We start from the raw sequence: 16,516 nt of genomic DNA on the forward strand, positions 1-16,516 counted from the left end.
TATATAGAGACACACACTGAATGTGCTAGCCAGCTGTATAGTGTGTGACAGGATTTTCCGAGAGACGAACATTTCCCAGCTTTTAAAAGTGTAACCCAATCCTCCTGCTCGCTTTAAGGAGTCACACAGTGTGTGTGAGTGTGTGTGTGTGTGAGTGCATGTGTGAAGTGCTCATGTGTGTAGTCTAGACAAATTGTGAAATGAATTAACACCATTCAGTTGCACATGATGTAATCACTGAACAGTTAAACAAGTAATGTGACTCGGTCATATTAGAGAACAGCTACTACCGTTACGTACAAGAAACTACAGTATATACGTGTATAATGGACATGAATGGAAAATGTTCAACATTAAGCTTTTCTATTTGTTTTCTAACAAAAAATGCTGAATAGCAAGAAAGCAAAAATATCTCATTCTGTCATCTATCTTAACGAAAACAGCTTTTAAAATGGGCATAAATAAAAACAATTTATTTCCACACTGATTTCATTAGTGTTCACTCTGACACATATATACATATACATATCTAGGGACACAAATACCTGCTCAAATGCACAAAACCAAGACACACATATTTGTGTTACTATTCTTGAGAAGACCTAGTAACAAATATTACTGCTAATTACTAATTACTAATTCATGCTATGTCTACACCTAGATCCAAAACTGTCAGATATTCCTATCCTTCTGGGGACATTTGGTCCGCACTAAGATATAAAAACAAACACACACACACACACACACACACACACACACACACCTTGCTCTGCTTGCGGTCCAGGTAGAACTGGTGCTGGCTGATGGCCATGGCCCAGATGGATTTGATGAGGGCGGGGCAGGCGTACCAGGTGTGCACGGCGATGCCGCTGTGTCCGAACGTCCTTCGCGTTACCGACGCCCTGCAGTTGGAGCAAACACAAACCGACTTTATATTCACTGAATTTCATTACACTGTACAATATAATATCAGGTTTAGCTTGTATTGCTGTATCATTAGCGAACCTCCATACTTTTAGATAACGCACTTCCTTGCTTCTTGTTAAAGTTAACTAGCGAGTACCCTCCTTGTTTTATTGGCTAGCTTATAAGCAGAGACCATATTTTGCCCAATTTTATTTTAGTTTTATTTTTTGTTTACCTGCCATTATGTTGTTAACACTGAATTATTCATACAGTATTCTTCTGTTACAATATAACACATTAATATAGTGAATTTTACAAGACTCATTATTCATTCATTCATCTGCAAGTAACAGCTTCATCCTGGTCAGGTTTCAGGTGAATCCAGAGCCTATCGCACGAGCACTGCGTCTGAGGCGGGAATACACCCTGGATGGGACACCAGTCCATCACCATGCACACACTCATTCACATGTAGTGAATTCTAGAGCTAATCCACCTATCAGCATGTATTTGGGAGGTGGGAGGAAACCGGAGAACCCAGAGGAACCCCTCACAGATGTGAGGAAAATATGCAAAACTCCATGCAAAGAGTATTACATATAAGATATTCCTCGCATAATAAATCACTCCAGACTCATTAAAATTCTGCTCTGAGAAATATCTGCTATATTTACCTCGCTGAATTTTATTTTACATGATGTACTTTTGGTAACACTTTCTATGAAGGCCATATGTCTAACAACCTATGAGTACATTCATTGTATACATTATTATAATTAATTATAGAACAGATTACAGTTTCTAGCAGTGTCTATAATGCATTATTAGGGTTGGATTATGTGGAGTTGCAGTTCTTTTACAAGTCATATAGATAATACAATTTCCTGATAATCTCAAAAATCAAGATGCTTAAGATAGTTATTACTGGTGTTATAATGTGTTATGAACACTACTTATAATAGATCATGTTGACAGTTCATTATGCATAATAAATATGTGTAATGCATTTTCATAAATGATCATAATGACATGCATGATGCTTTATAACATTATGCTTTAAGACTGCATTATATCATGATATAAATGTATTCCTAGCTCAATTTAACTCTGACCTGCATAGTTATAAATGTGTTACAGTACTGTTTCTAAAACCGCAGTTCAGTTTAATGGTTTAATTTTTGTCTTTTTAATGTTACTGCTGGTCTGTGTTTTATTGTTTCGTGAGCTGAAGCCACAGCAACACTTCTTACTTTAATCCCTCTGTCCTGAGGCCTGGAAAATATCTGCCCGTAACTACAACCTTCTTCATTACACTGAATTCCCAATTTACTACACACTTACTTAGTACCTGATTAATTTGCTTATTACTGTATTCTACTACAGTTATTATTTTAATGTGGACTTTAATGGCTAATTCATTTCAATACATAATTCCAAAAGGTACAGTATACATAATTCCATAATTCCAAAAGGCTAATTAGTTTCTAAAAATCAAAGCAGTAAATCTGGCTTTCTTCTCAGTTGATGACTGAAAGTTAACTCAGATTCCCCAGCAGATATTAATTTCAGGCATTAGTTAATACTGGGACTAAAAAGTCAGCTCTAAAGATGTATCCACTGTACCACCCACAGTGCAGTCCTCAACACACACACACACACACACACACACACACACACACACACACACACACACAGAGGAGGTGTGTCCTGGTTTGATGGACCGCTGTCTGCCTGTTGCTACAGCAGTTTTATAAAAAGACTCAAGTGCTATAAAAATACCCTGTGCACACACACACACACACACACACACACACACACAGAGAGATCTAAGATAAACACACAGCCCCTGCCTCCTACTCTTATCAAAAGCTCATTCCTCTGTTGGTTCTCTGTGTGTGTGTGTGTGCGTGTGTGTGTGTGTGTGTGTGTGCGCGAGATCATTACCGAGCCATTAATAACTCTCATACAGACAGAGAGCCAGAACAGGGTCAGAGAGAAGAGTCCTAAATCTGCACTATCTAACATTAACATTAACATGTGCAGGATCTTTCCATCTGCACTCTCTAATTACTGCGTCTCTGTCTCTTGTAGCCTTGAATGCCTCCTGTTCTTTCTCTCTTTATTTCTATTTCTCTATCTCTCTCTTTATTTCTCTCACTGTAGCTAGTTAAACTTCACATCAGAGGCGGTTTATCAGTCAGCATCTGTGCTGTGGCTCTTGGCACGAGTTGCTGCACTAAAGAGCTGAACTGATGAGCTCAGAACTCAAAACACACCATCCTAACGTCTACAGAGAGAGAGAGAGAGAGCAGACAGAGTGATGGAGAGTGAGCGAGAGATGAAAAGACAGAGAAATGTGTAAAACACGCAGCATCACGCCTGAATTTCAGTGTCATGCCACTGATAAACGTCTATACATACGGATGAAGAGCAATAAAATCATCATCAGCCAAATTTCATCTGATATTCTCTTTTATGATTTGATATCTTCAATCAAAAAACACTAAACATGTTATATAGTCTTATTATTAAGAGAGAAATGATGGAATATAGAGAGCACAAGACAAAAAAATAGATGGAGATGGAGAAGAAAGAGAAGGGCTCAGGAGAAGGAGAGGTATGAGAGTGGGATAGAGAGGTGAAGAAAGAGTGAGGGATAGAGGAGTAAAAACAGGAAAGATTAGACAGAGGAAGTTTAGAGAGAAGACAAGAAGAGATGTAGAGGAAAATTAGAAATAGAGAAAGCAAGTGAGGGAGAGAGCGGGATGAGAGAATATGAGCGAGAGAGAGAGAGAGAGAGAGAGGTGGGTAAGAGGATAAAAGAGAACGGGAGAGATGCATGAAAAGGAAGGAAACAGTAAGAGAATGCTGAGGGGAAATACAGGGCTAAGAGCAAGAGAAAGATAAAAGTGAGAGTATGATAGAGGGATAGAGAGAGAAAGATGAAGACCTGAAGAGAGATATAGAGAAAAAGAGGAGAAATAGGTGGAGGTGAAAGACACAGAAAAAACAAAAATAAATAGAAAAACGTGAGAGTGATAAAGAGGGATGGAGAGAGAAGTAGAGGGACAGATGGATACACAGGAAGAGATATAGAGAAAGAAGAGGAGTGTTTCAAGAATGAGGTGCATGGTGATAGACAGAGAGAGAGAGAGAGAGAGAGCAAAAGACAGACAGGAATAGAAAGAGAAGAGAGGAAAGAAAGAGAAAATAGAGAGAGCAATGAAAGTATAAGGTATAGAGAATGTGAGAGGAAGAGAGAAGCGGATGAGAGAGGGAGAAAGAGAAAGCAAGAAGAGAATAAGAAGGAAAGAAAGAAATAAAGAAAAGGATGAGAGAAAACAGGAATAAGGAGAGAGGGAGAGACAGGAATGACAGAGAGAGAGAGAGAGAGATGGAAAGAGAGAATGAAAGCTTCTGGTATTCGTTCACACGTCCCTGTTTTAATCCCACATTTTTCTTCTGATCTACTTCACTGGACCCAGGAAGTAAAAATATTTATACCACAGTGCTGTTGAATTCTCGATTCTGATTGGTCAGAAGGTGTTGATTAATTTTCTACCACAGCAGCTCTTACAATAGTTCCCTCTGCAAGGTTTATATCAATGCACTTGTTTGAATGTCATTGTTTCTGTAGTAACAACTTACACAGGGACTTGTATGGCATACGCTCCACATAAATGGATTTTAAAGACGTGTGTAGTGTTATGGATACGGTGACGTTTTCTGTAAGGAGATGTGTACTTAACATTTCTGGAAGGAGTTTCCAGTGTCAGTGCTTTAGAACAATCAGACGTAAAGCTGTAACTTTAAGTTTTTTGACAGTGACAAGTTTTTTTTATTAACTTCACAAGAGGCTGATGATGAAAAGACTGCTTATAGCTGCTCTAATATAAGTGATAACAGGAACTAACCTGTTTCACGGACGTTCCACAACATTAAATGTAACTATAAAAGGATAAAAAGCGTGATGTTTAGTAATTAATAAAAAAAAATTATTCTATCGAAAGGAACAAAACACTTCAGGGTGTGATGTTACTGGAAAAATCAGCTTTGGAGTGGGAAGAGTAATGCTGCTTCGATTTGGGCCACATCACACCACCCTGTCGTTGATTATTTTCCTTTAACCACACTCCACCAAGTGTATTCCTTACTGTTACATAGCCATCAGTGGCACACCTCCAGACCAAACTTAACAGCTCCACTCAGCACCAGTGTGTGACTAATCACTCTGCCTTTTATATTTGTATATAATTTTGGTAGGAGCTGCTTTCCGTTCGGACACAGACAGCGTGATTAAGCTGAATCAGTGCTGCTTGACTAAAGTTTGGTGTTTGGTCTGTATTGTAGATTTTAGAGCTGAGAAATGGAATGAGGAGTGAACTTCTTGCCTAGTAATAATGCGATAAATCTCACTCTACATGAAATCATCATAACAAACACACAGCCAAAGCAGCATGTGATTCATTGTGCTGTTGTACATGAATGATGAAGTTGCCCACTTCCTATACTGACTGTGGTGAAGTGATTTGCTGTGTGTACTGAGGTCAGAAACTGGGAGTGTGCATGAGTCAGGGTTATTATTGTTCTGATTTTAATTTGTTTATTTTTTTCCTCTGGTTTTATTCAAAAATACCTATTCTTTTTTAATTTGTACATGTAGTTTTATTATGTTTATACTGTATATATTTCAGTTTCTATTGGAGTTTTGGTAATGTTCGTTCTCTGGAGGTACACGCTGTGCAGGTGTAGTATTTTTCCCCTCGGTTTCAGCACAGCCGTGTCTTATTATTAGAAACCTGGCACATTTTTGTGTAAAAGAGGTAAATTTAGAATATTCCCACACCACAAATACTCTCTTCCTGCCAGCCGTCATTTTCCACACTAGAATTCAGGCTATATTTTTATTTCATTTAGTTTCAAAAGCAGCTTTTTATATTTTCTTCAGTTGTATTTTTGGTGTCATCTAAATATATTATTTTACGTCAATTTCTAAATCTTCCTGACATTTCCTTTAAATCCACCCAACCATCCATCCATCTATCCATCCATCTACCTGTCTATTATCTACGCATCTAAATTGTTTGCTATTACTTCTTGACTATTTAGTTTATGTGTCATGGTGTGTGTGTGTGTGTGTGTGTGTGTGTGCAAGCGTGTGTGTGTGTGTGTGTGTTCTGTGATATAAATTTACCTTCTAGGATCGTGAACTTCCACTGAGAACTTCTTCTCTCTGAAGTACAGATTCTCCAGCTGCCTCCATTGAAACACCTGAAGAGATGAGAGAAAGGCTTGACAGTGTTCCACCAGTGTTTCTCTCACTTTCTTAGTGAATAAGCTCTATCCATGCACAAAGATGAGATCCGTACACACACACACACACACACACACACACACACACACACACACCAGGCCGAGACTAAATTCCTGATCCGCAATGCACATCCAAACCGCACCACTGCTCTCTTTGTCCTTTTAAAGTTGCGTGCTGCTCTTTAGGCCTCCTCCTGAGAAATCCAGCTGCTGTACGTGTGTATGTGTGTTAGATCCTCTTTAAGCATACTGTACTATGTGTGTGTGTGTGTGTTAGAGTGCAAGTCTGCGTATACTCTGTGTGTGTTTGGAAAGAGAATGAGAGAGGGAGGAGTCAGCCCCCTCCCCGACCTCCTCCCTCCCTCCCTCCCTCCCTCCGGGACACACACTTCCTGCTCCCACCGCGGACTGTGCGCAGGCGGGGTCTTTGGAGAGTTCAGAGTGACATGCTTGCGTGTGTGTGCGTGTGTGTGTCCACAGAGTAGTCACAGAGCTTTGTTTGACTCGCCCCTCCTTTCTCTTCATTCACTCATAAAGCCAGGTTCTGGTTCTCATTACACACACACACACACACACACACACACACAGTAGGGTTTTGTGCACTACACACATGTTGGACTCCTGCAGTCATCAGCTGAATAGATGAGACAAAGAGAAGGAGGGCAGAAAGTTAGAAAAAGAGCTGCACAGCTAAAAATACAAGTTTCCATCACTTTCTGTCCTTACTCACGCAATTACAGACAGTTCTGACTTTCTTTAGACTAAATCATGATACGCAATTCTGCTTCGGAAAACACGCGCTGATCAAATTCAGCATATCCTTTCACCAAAGGAATTCCACAGATTATTCCACTCAAGACGCAGTTGCATACAAGCGGCAATTAGTGGCAAAATCTCGTCTGTACAAGCAAAAGTGAGAGGAAGAGAAAGGGGGATTAAAAGGAAGGGGAAAAAAGTGAGAAGCAGAAAAAGAGTAAAAGAGCGGAGAGGGAGGAGGGAGGAGGCTGGCTTTAAAAAGCTTAAGAATTTTAACAGCCTGAGAAAACAATGGACAGATGAGGGAAATAGGGAGAACGGCTACAATGACAAGCACACTACACACACACACACACATATACACACACACAAACACACACACACACACACAAGTTCTCCATCTATCATTCAGACGACGCCACTAAACTACAGATAGACAGCGACATTTAAAGTTAATGTGTTCAGGCTTCTGAGAGGCCTGATGCTCTCTCGGGACTAAAAACAAATCTGACCTCAACACTTTCTCGACAGCTTTCATCTTGCAGATTGTATCGCTCCAACAGAGAGAGAGAGAGAGAGAGAGAGGGAGAGAGAGAGAGAGACAGAGAAAGAGGGACTGGAATGATCTGTGACGATCTAAACACTTAGTTCTAGCGGTAGCCAATGAGGCGGAGAGCATTAACCACACCAAACAGAGTTCAGGCTACAACAAGGTGGGCCGTGAGATTCAAATGCTGTCATGGTCAACGGCAAATCTGATGTGTGTGTGAGTGTGTGTGTGTGTGTGTTTGTGTGTGTGTATGCGTTCATGCATTTACTAGTAAGCCTTGCCAACACCCTCATGGCCCTCATTACATTAAATGGGAGCAGTCAGAATTAAAAACTGAAAGGGAATTGGTGCACTGCGTAAAAAAAAAAACAAACAGTTATTGACATTGTGGTCTACAGAGCAGCACGACACCACAATGTCAGTTCCTGCATGCTGTGCCAATGAGAATACAGGTCACTCAGCGAGAGCTACGACGCGCTCATGCTCAGAATTTAGGATTAGGTATGACAGGATTTGAGTCAGGGTCAGGAACAAGGTCAGGTTCTTGATTAAGGTTAGGGTCAGGTCAGGATTAATGTCATGGAGAATGTTTTGTTAAGTAAGAAATAAAACGACATGACGTGCTGTTATAGGAAAACAGTCCTGAAGTGTTTTATTCTGCTTATACCACATCAACTTGCATTTTTTAATTGATTAAAGAACAATACATTTTAACCATTTATTCTTATATTTAATGCTATGGAACGCCCACAAAACAAGTGAGTTCCTGTTATCAGTTTCATTGTAGAGGCTATAAACAGTCATTCCCTCTTACGACAAAAAAAAAAATGCAGCTTGTCATGTTACAGAGAAACATGCAAGAGAAAAGTGCAAAGCTTTCTGTCCTGAAGACTTTCCCGTGTCAAAAACCTTAAAGCTCGACCACTGACACTGGAGACTCCTTCCAAAAATGTTAAATAAGCATCTCGACAGAGAAAACGTGTCACAGTAAGTTGCTACTATAGAAACGATATTAGCACATTAATATAACCCTTGTAGATGGAACTACTGTCAGAGATGCTGCTATAGAAAATACATCAACACTTTCTGACCAATCAGAATCGAGTATTCAACATTGCTGGGGTATAATTTTGTTTAAAATACAGAGAGTCTATAAACTGAATTGGTGAACTGGTATCTATTCAGCTTATGTAATTCATTTCTAATAAATAACTAAATAACTAAATAAATATTCATTTAAATAAAAATAATAGAATTCAATAAAATACATGATATTAAAAGTTTTAATGTAAATAAAACAGATAAATAAACTGTCCAATAACTTTGCACTATATGTATTAACCAAGAACAATCTTCTACCAACCTTAAAAAGATGGGGATTTTTAAGGTATCTGTTTTAATTAATTAATTAATTATTTATTTATTGAAAGGTTCAGGGTCCTGTTAGGGTCAGGTTAAGGTCTGGGTCAAATTAGCGTTAGGTATAAAAGAGTGTGAGAGTTAGAGTTAAGGTGAGGGTCAGGTTTAAGTTAAAGGTCATGCTTTATATGTGAGGTGGGGATTCGAATGTGTTGGCAATTACATTTATGTTACATGCTATAAACGTCCTGCAATGTCTCAGTGTTTTGGAGTCAAGAGTCTGGCTGTACTGCTCTAATGTAAATGTCATGGGTGTGTTGTTATTATGACTATCACACACTATTATTAACCTCCACAGAACTCAACACACACCCTGCTGTCTACTCTCACAATGAGAGCGTATATGCAGGGGTACTCTCAGGGGGATAAGAAACTATAGCGCACCCAGAAACACACAGACACACACAGAGTGTACAGGAAGGGTGAGTGGTGTGTGCTGTATTTAGACAGTATGAGCCACGAGCGTTGTAGATGAGGAGGTCAGTTAAATGACAGACACGACACAATGAGCACTGACTCACAGTAGATCAGAGATGACTTAGAACACACACCCCAAGAGATGCACCAAAATACCTAAAATAATAATAATCACAAATGTTTTGCCTAATATTGAAATCATGAAATATATCAAAAATATAATAAATAAAATAAATAAATAAATAAAATCATGCAAATTGCTCCTGGTGTCATTACACAAGACATTGCCATTGGTTGGGAAGATATCACACAACAAGTAGCACAACAATGGTGAATGGACAACATTATTAAACAACAACTACAGAGCCATAGCATCCTTAGCAACCTTAAACATCCCCGTCTGAACAATTGGTTCTAGTATGCAGGTTGAAAGTTCATGGAAGCGGGAACTAATCATCCCTGAACAACTGCACCATGTGCTCTCAGACTAATGATAAGAAAAGTAAGAGAGAGGTCAGCAGTCACTAGAAAAGAGCTGCAGGACGACCTGAAAGCAGCAGGAACAGCAGTCATACAGAGAAAACTAAGCAATGAACTGTACCACAATCATCTCTGTTCCTCCACCTGCTCTGCTAAAAAAGAATCACAGAGATGTGCATCTAAAAGCATTTAGACAAACCAAAACTCTTTTGGAACAATATACTCCGGTCCGATACAACAAAAATCAAACTCTTTGGCAATAATTCAGCTCATCATTCTCATCACTACTGCTAGCAGTGAAAAATTCAGAGGGTGGAGATTTTATCAACCACATACACACCAGCACACACACACACCAGCCTGCAAAAGCAGACACAGTCCACACAGCTCACAGTTTAGGGTGGAGGACACGCAGTATCGACCTTTACGTAAATGAACGACACCAAATTACACACGTCTCCAAAAACTGAACATTCTGTGCTCACACATAACACAGCATATTAACTCACATGTGCACACAGAGTTATTGCAGTATCACATCAGGAGTGAGTTAAATCCTATTAAATAAACCCAACCGCTAACTCAGTCTGCAACTTTACAGTGTGGTTCAGTTAACTGTAATCCCTGCCTTCACACACACACACACACACACACACACAGAGACACATCTATGGGTGGCAAATACCCCTATAATCATTAGCATGTGTGAACCAAACTGTAATGTAATGTATATACAGTATTTTTCCAAAAGACATATTTTTTTGCATACATCGCTATCTAAACAAAATAACAACAAATTTTAAATAAATAAATAAATAAACTGCATGAGCCAATGAAACTACAGTTAAATCCTAAATTAAATGAATATAACCCAAGATTACTTCGAATATTCAAGTTTTTTTTCTGTCTAATCTCTATCAACCACAACTACAGTCTGCTACAGAGAATGAATTTGTCATGTTTCTCTGTATGGAGAAAAGCACACAAACTTGTTTACAACAAACGCTTATAATGGAAGTCTAGGGGCAGTTGTTGAAATGTAAATTAAGCTCTATATTCATGTAATTTGGTGGAATGGTGGTGCTGCTGCCTCACAGCTCCAGGGTTCCCTAGTCCAATCCTAAAACACTGAGCTCCGGTATTCCTGGCATAGACTCTGGATCCACTGCGAACCTGACCAGGATAAAGCGCTTACTAAAGTTACAGATGATGAAGGTAAATTGGAAAATATATTGATGATGTAGGAAAATTGCATAAAAATATACTAGAGCAGCTTCGGTAAGACTTTCACTCATGTCTGTTTCTGCTTAAGATCTTTCTGTATGTACTGTTTTGAATTTGAATTATGTAGTTGCATATTCCCAACTTTCTTCATCCACTCCCCTGAAACATCATTTATAAGTGAGTTTTGGGTAAACAGATTTTCCATTTGTTACTCAGTACAGGAAAAGGTGTTGAAATTATTATTTTTTGCAATCACACATGCACTACAGGTGTAGTAGATAGAGATTAAGGTTTTAAATAATGGACTATTTCTTTAACGTAATCTAGGGTTTATAGTCATTGCTTTGTATTTAGCTTTAATTCCAAACAGTAGAGCTGATTAAGTCTGTAGTTTACTGCTTATTTTTTCATTGTTATTTTGTTTAAAATGTGGTGTATAATTCTTGCAAAAATGCTATCTGAAGAACAATGGATCTGTATCTGTCTTGTCCCACACACAAACACTGCTCCATGAAGACATGGTTTGCCAAGGCTGGTGTGGAAGAACTTGAGTGGCCTACACAGAGCCCTAACCTCAACCCCACTGAACAGCTTTAGGATGAACTGGAATGTTGACTGCACACTAGGCCCCTAATATGTAGTAGAAAGCCCTCCCAGAAGAGTGGAAGTTATTATAACAGCAAAAGGGGGCTAAATCTGGATTGGGATGTTCAGCAAGCATATATGAGTGTGATGGTCAGGGGCACACATACTTTTGGCCCTGTAGTGTACGTAGGGTCAGAGCATGATGAGACGCTAATACACTTGCTTGTTTTTCCTTGTTCAGATGACAATATAGAAATCCCTGAAAAGACAACCGCATGGTCTATAATCAGCACGCACACACACACACACACAGTGCGTGACTGTTTTTCACTGTAGGCACAAAACTACTTCATGCTGCATTTTGAATGTTAAGCCTTATGCAGAAAGCTGTGTGAGAGTTTTCTCATCCTTGCACTCACTAAGCATTAAATTCTACATTAGGTGTGTGCAGTAAAGACAGCTCAGACACGGGCTGGGAGAAACTCAAACCTCTGCTAATAACGATCAGGGAAAACTCACTTCTGTTATGTGAACTGATTTCTCAGTAACAAGCGGTGATTGTGCGTTCTGCTTCGCTTGCACCCTTGGTCTAAAATTTCTGCAAAGGCGTCTCGTTTTCGTTCCCTTTCTGCTTTTCTGCTTCTCCTTTCCTGTCTCTGTTAACTCTCTCTTTTGTGTCTCCTTCTCCTTTCCTGCCTCAGCTCTCTCTCTCTCTCTCTCTCTCTCCCCAGCCCTTTTTCTCGTCTCTATGTAACAGATCTCTCTGAGTAGGCCTGTGCGTTTGCCCTCACGCTTGGCTGGATGACACTGGGCTTTGAACGCTATTTTTAGAGTGTGGTTTTGGAGGAAAGTGCACAAATGCATTTTTCCACCACCACACACAAACTCTGCAAATCCTCCCTTTCTGCTGAGCTTCAGAAGCAGATTGAGACACAGGATAAAGAAACCAGCTAAACACACAGACACACACACACACAGACACACACACAGGGAGTGAAAATGTATCAGAGCTGTAGGATGTGAGTTATGGAGTGTGATCTGTCCGAAAGTTTGTGTTTCTCTGTCTCACGTTCCACCCTGAAGGGAAACCACAGGGGTCATTAACTTCTAGGGTCGTTCAAAGAGCAGAAGTTTTGACCCTGTAAGGTCTCAGCTTGTTTTTGGTGATGTCATGAGCTGAGAGGTTGGAGGATGATGTGCTACACACACAAGCAAAAGAAGATAACACATGGCACCATATAGAGTATAAAAGATATAAACATGCACATGGAGTCAACATGAGGTTGATGTTTTGGTTTTTGAACTAAAGACAGCGGTTCCCATTTCCCAAAATACACTGACTGTCTCGACATGGTTCAGGCTTACACACGCTGAAACCGCAAAATGACTTGTGACAAGTCATGTGATGTGATTTGAGGCTAGCAAACTCACCAGACCTACACATACAGGCAGTAAGTAAGCCAGAAGTGGAAAAAGAGAAAGACGGAGAGAGTTCCTTACCTTCCTGGGTTTCACTTTGTCTTGGTAGTCATACTGAAAGATGCCTTTATAACTCAACCCCAACCACCACGGGATCCCCTGCTTATCCTGAGACGGAGAGAGAGAGAGAGAGAGAGAGAGAGAGAGAAGGGTTGGGTGTCAAAATTTATTTATCGGCAGTGGATGACGACAGCATAGTGCCAGAAACGCCCACATTATCACCTAACACCTTCTCAAAGACACAGAACATGTGTGTCAAACAGGGTCATGCGAGGGAGAGGAGACTATGTTCATATGTGTGTTTGTGTGTGTGTGTGTGTGTGTAGGCTGAAGCTAATACTGATACATTTCCATGCACTTATGAAGAGACCCACCTTAACCGCGTAGTAATGCACTCCATATGTAGGCAGTGACTCCACTATGCTCATATAACTAAGAGAGAGAGAGAGAGAGAGACAGAGACAGAGACAGAGAGAAAGAGAAGGGGGTTTGAGAGCCCACATAACTCAGCACACAGACCCGCCTAACTGTCCCAAATGTGCACGTATTAATCACTTCTAAAGTGCACCAGAATCAAGTGACAGAAAAAAATCCTCAAGTGGTTTTTATGTACAGACAGAAATATTGTTGTAATCGCTACTTTTATAAACATATATATATATGTGTGTGTGTGTGTGTGTGTGTGTCTATGTGTATATTTATATAGTTCTGAAAACCACACATCTTTGCATGTAGAAGGCAGAAGTAAAGTTACATAAAGAATTAAGTCATACTACAAATTGCCGACTGTGGAGCAGGAGCTTCATGGATATTTTGAAACCTGGTATCTGATTACAAATCGAATTGATTAGACTTCTGCTATGATTGCTATGGCATGTAGCTATCCAAGAACAACTTGATCAAAGTGTGACATTCACTGTGTGAGGAAATCACACTTAGCTAGCAAGGTTTAGGCAGACTGACTGCATTTGACTGACTGACAGTGTCCTTACACAACATAATTTTTTTGCAGAAAACCCAAGCAAAATTATACAGTACATAAAAACATTGTGTTTTGGTAAAACAGATTTATCCTTGCTTAAAGGAGAGATGTCGAAATACATTAGAGGCAGAACAACTACCAAGTCAACATTGTTTTTAGTCTAAACAATTGCTGTTTGCCAGAATTCAACCGCAGTGACCGTTCCGATGGGTTTTCCCAGACCGCCACACATATTTTAACAGGTTTGGCTCATGTAATATAAATAGCTAAGAATATGACAATGCAATTCATGACTGAGGTCCTGAAATCCCATCTGGGGCTGGTTGTAACTAATGTGAGCTTCTATCTGGAACCAAAGGACAGGGGGGTGTTTCAGTTCGCATATCATGCATACTCCTGGTGTTTTTAATAAGGATAAGATGTAGAGATGTATCTCTCACATCTTCAGCCATTAGTTTAATTGTTTAAAGAGACACATTCAGGAATACAGTCCTTTAAATAGTTGTTTAATTGGTATTCATTCATTCTTTGTTCGTGAGGGTCTTACTTGACGATAGCCTGGCCCCTGGACTGGCCGCTCAGCTTCTTATAGTGCTCAATCACTCGGTCCTCACTGGAAAAAAAAAATCACAACCAGACACAGACACATGTGCACTGGGGTTAGAAATGACAGTTTCGTGGCAGGAGGATCGTGAGAACATGGCTGTCAGCCCGGTTAAATTCCACAGCGAGACCAAACAGCATGCAGATGCTGGGAGTGAAACCGGATACCAGGAAGAGAGATAAGCTGCAATGCTCAAAGAGGCTGTCTACAAATCTGCTGCTGTGTGGATGTAACAGAGATGCAGAGGAATGAACTGTCATTTTCAGCAGTGGATATGACTCAAAATAACACCAGAACCTCTGCATCTGATTCTGATTCATCTCGTCTAAACCTAAATTGGGTCACTGAGTTTGTTTGAGCTTTTTTTTTTTTACTGTGTATTTGAATAACGTGATGCTGCACTGTGTGTGCATGTGATATTGATTAACCTTCAAATCAGTTCTAATCAGTTAAACTCTATGTGTGTGTGTGTGTGTGTGTGTGTGTGTGTGCGCGTGTGTGTGTGTTTCTCACCAGTAAGCGAGGGACGGGTGCTCTTTGAGGACCTGTGTGGGCAGAGCGGGAAGTTTCTTCAGGTCTGCCCGTGTGGCATCATTACTGCAAAACAAAACACATACCAATCATTAGTACATGCAGTCAGTTCCCACAATGCACTGCAAAATCCAGTGACTCCAGGCAAGAAGGCAGAGGATACAAGCTCAACTTCAAGTTGCTTGACCCACCACATGTGCCTATAACTTCGTACAAAGCCTGCAGGTAAAATAATACAGGTGTTACAGTTCAATAGTTTCTCCTGCTGAGTGTTGCACCAAAATGCTTCCCCTACAGACAAGCCCCTCAGATATGAAGCAGAAAGAGGAAAGCAGTAGAAAGTGAAGGAAATACAGAAATCAAAGCAGAGAAATAAAGAAAAAAGTGCATGATAGTTAGCCAGATAGCTAGACAGCTAGCTAGACAGAACATTTTCCCATATTACTATATTTTTTATATTTATATATGATTTTGCTGTATAAATGGGGTAGCTAGCTCAATAGTTAACCTCAGTCATGACTTAGCTAATGCTATTTCCACATGAATTGTGGTGCAAAGATGCTGCTCCTGAATATAGCAGAACTAATGGAAGTTCAGTTAGCGGGTGAAACTATGTGTAATTACAGTATTATTTTATATCTACAAAGTCTTTCCTTAGCAACTTGCCATCATATCTGACAGAAATACTGATATTCCTGATCATTTTGTTTCATTCTATTTTCACTTCACTTTATAAACATACTGAACAGTTACATGTAGCTAGCTAAACACTTAACCTTAGTCATTAGCTAGCTTATGCTCAGTGCCAATACTTCCACATTGGTTGTGACACAATGTTGACGTTTCTCAAAAGGGTACGACCCATGGTTCAGTTGTGGTGGATGCCAAGTGTAATTTTAACTGAATAGTCTGAGAGAAAGGCTGTTTCTCCCCCTCTTTTTCCACTATCGATATATTTATAAATCGTCTGCATAAAAGAATTAATTGCTGTACGGTAGCTAGATACAGTACATATGTAGCTTCAATCAATTAGCTAAGTTATGCTAAGCGTCCATACTTCTACGTTGGTTGCGAAACTGTGACGTTTCTCAAAAAAGCAGAACTCATGGTCAATGCTAGGCATACATTTAGTTATATATTCTTTTCTAAGTAAGGAAGTGTTGATAACTTAGGAAATGTTAATATTCCTGACAGTTTTACATTGTTTTCAGTATCACTGTGTTTTTAGTTTGCCTGTATATGGGCTACACGCTAGCTAGCTTATGCCTGT

The 16,516-nt window shown here is 39.7% G+C and overlaps 1 protein-coding gene across 14 annotated transcripts in view; it reads right to left on the reverse strand.

Annotated features, from left to right (window-relative positions):
- frmd4a (FERM domain containing 4A) overlaps positions 1-16,516 on the reverse strand; it is a 156,528-nt gene that overhangs the window by 18,302 nt on the left and 121,710 nt on the right. For 7 of the 14 annotated variants that reach the window (XM_053235202.1, XM_026927257.3, XM_026927256.3 and 4 more), the window contains exons 8-13: positions 15,229-15,312; positions 14,659-14,724; positions 13,504-13,561; positions 13,151-13,237; positions 6,101-6,177; positions 764-905 (exon numbers count right to left, since the gene is read on the reverse strand). In XM_053235202.1, the coding sequence (XP_053091177.1) occupies positions 764-905; positions 6,101-6,177; positions 13,151-13,237; positions 13,504-13,561; positions 14,659-14,724; positions 15,229-15,312 (514 nt within the window). Of the gene's footprint in view, positions 1-763; positions 906-6,100; positions 6,178-6,315; positions 6,552-13,150; positions 13,238-13,503; positions 13,562-14,658; positions 14,725-15,228; positions 15,313-16,516 lie in introns of those variants that run through there. The other 7 variants (XM_026927253.3, XM_026927251.3, XM_026927255.3 and 4 more) reach the window with 5 other exon arrangements.

The sequence above is a fragment of the Pangasianodon hypophthalmus genome, chromosome 6 (assembly GCF_027358585.1).
Source record: "Pangasianodon hypophthalmus isolate fPanHyp1 chromosome 6, fPanHyp1.pri, whole genome shotgun sequence".
NCBI lineage: Eukaryota > Metazoa > Chordata > Actinopteri > Siluriformes > Pangasiidae > Pangasianodon > Pangasianodon hypophthalmus.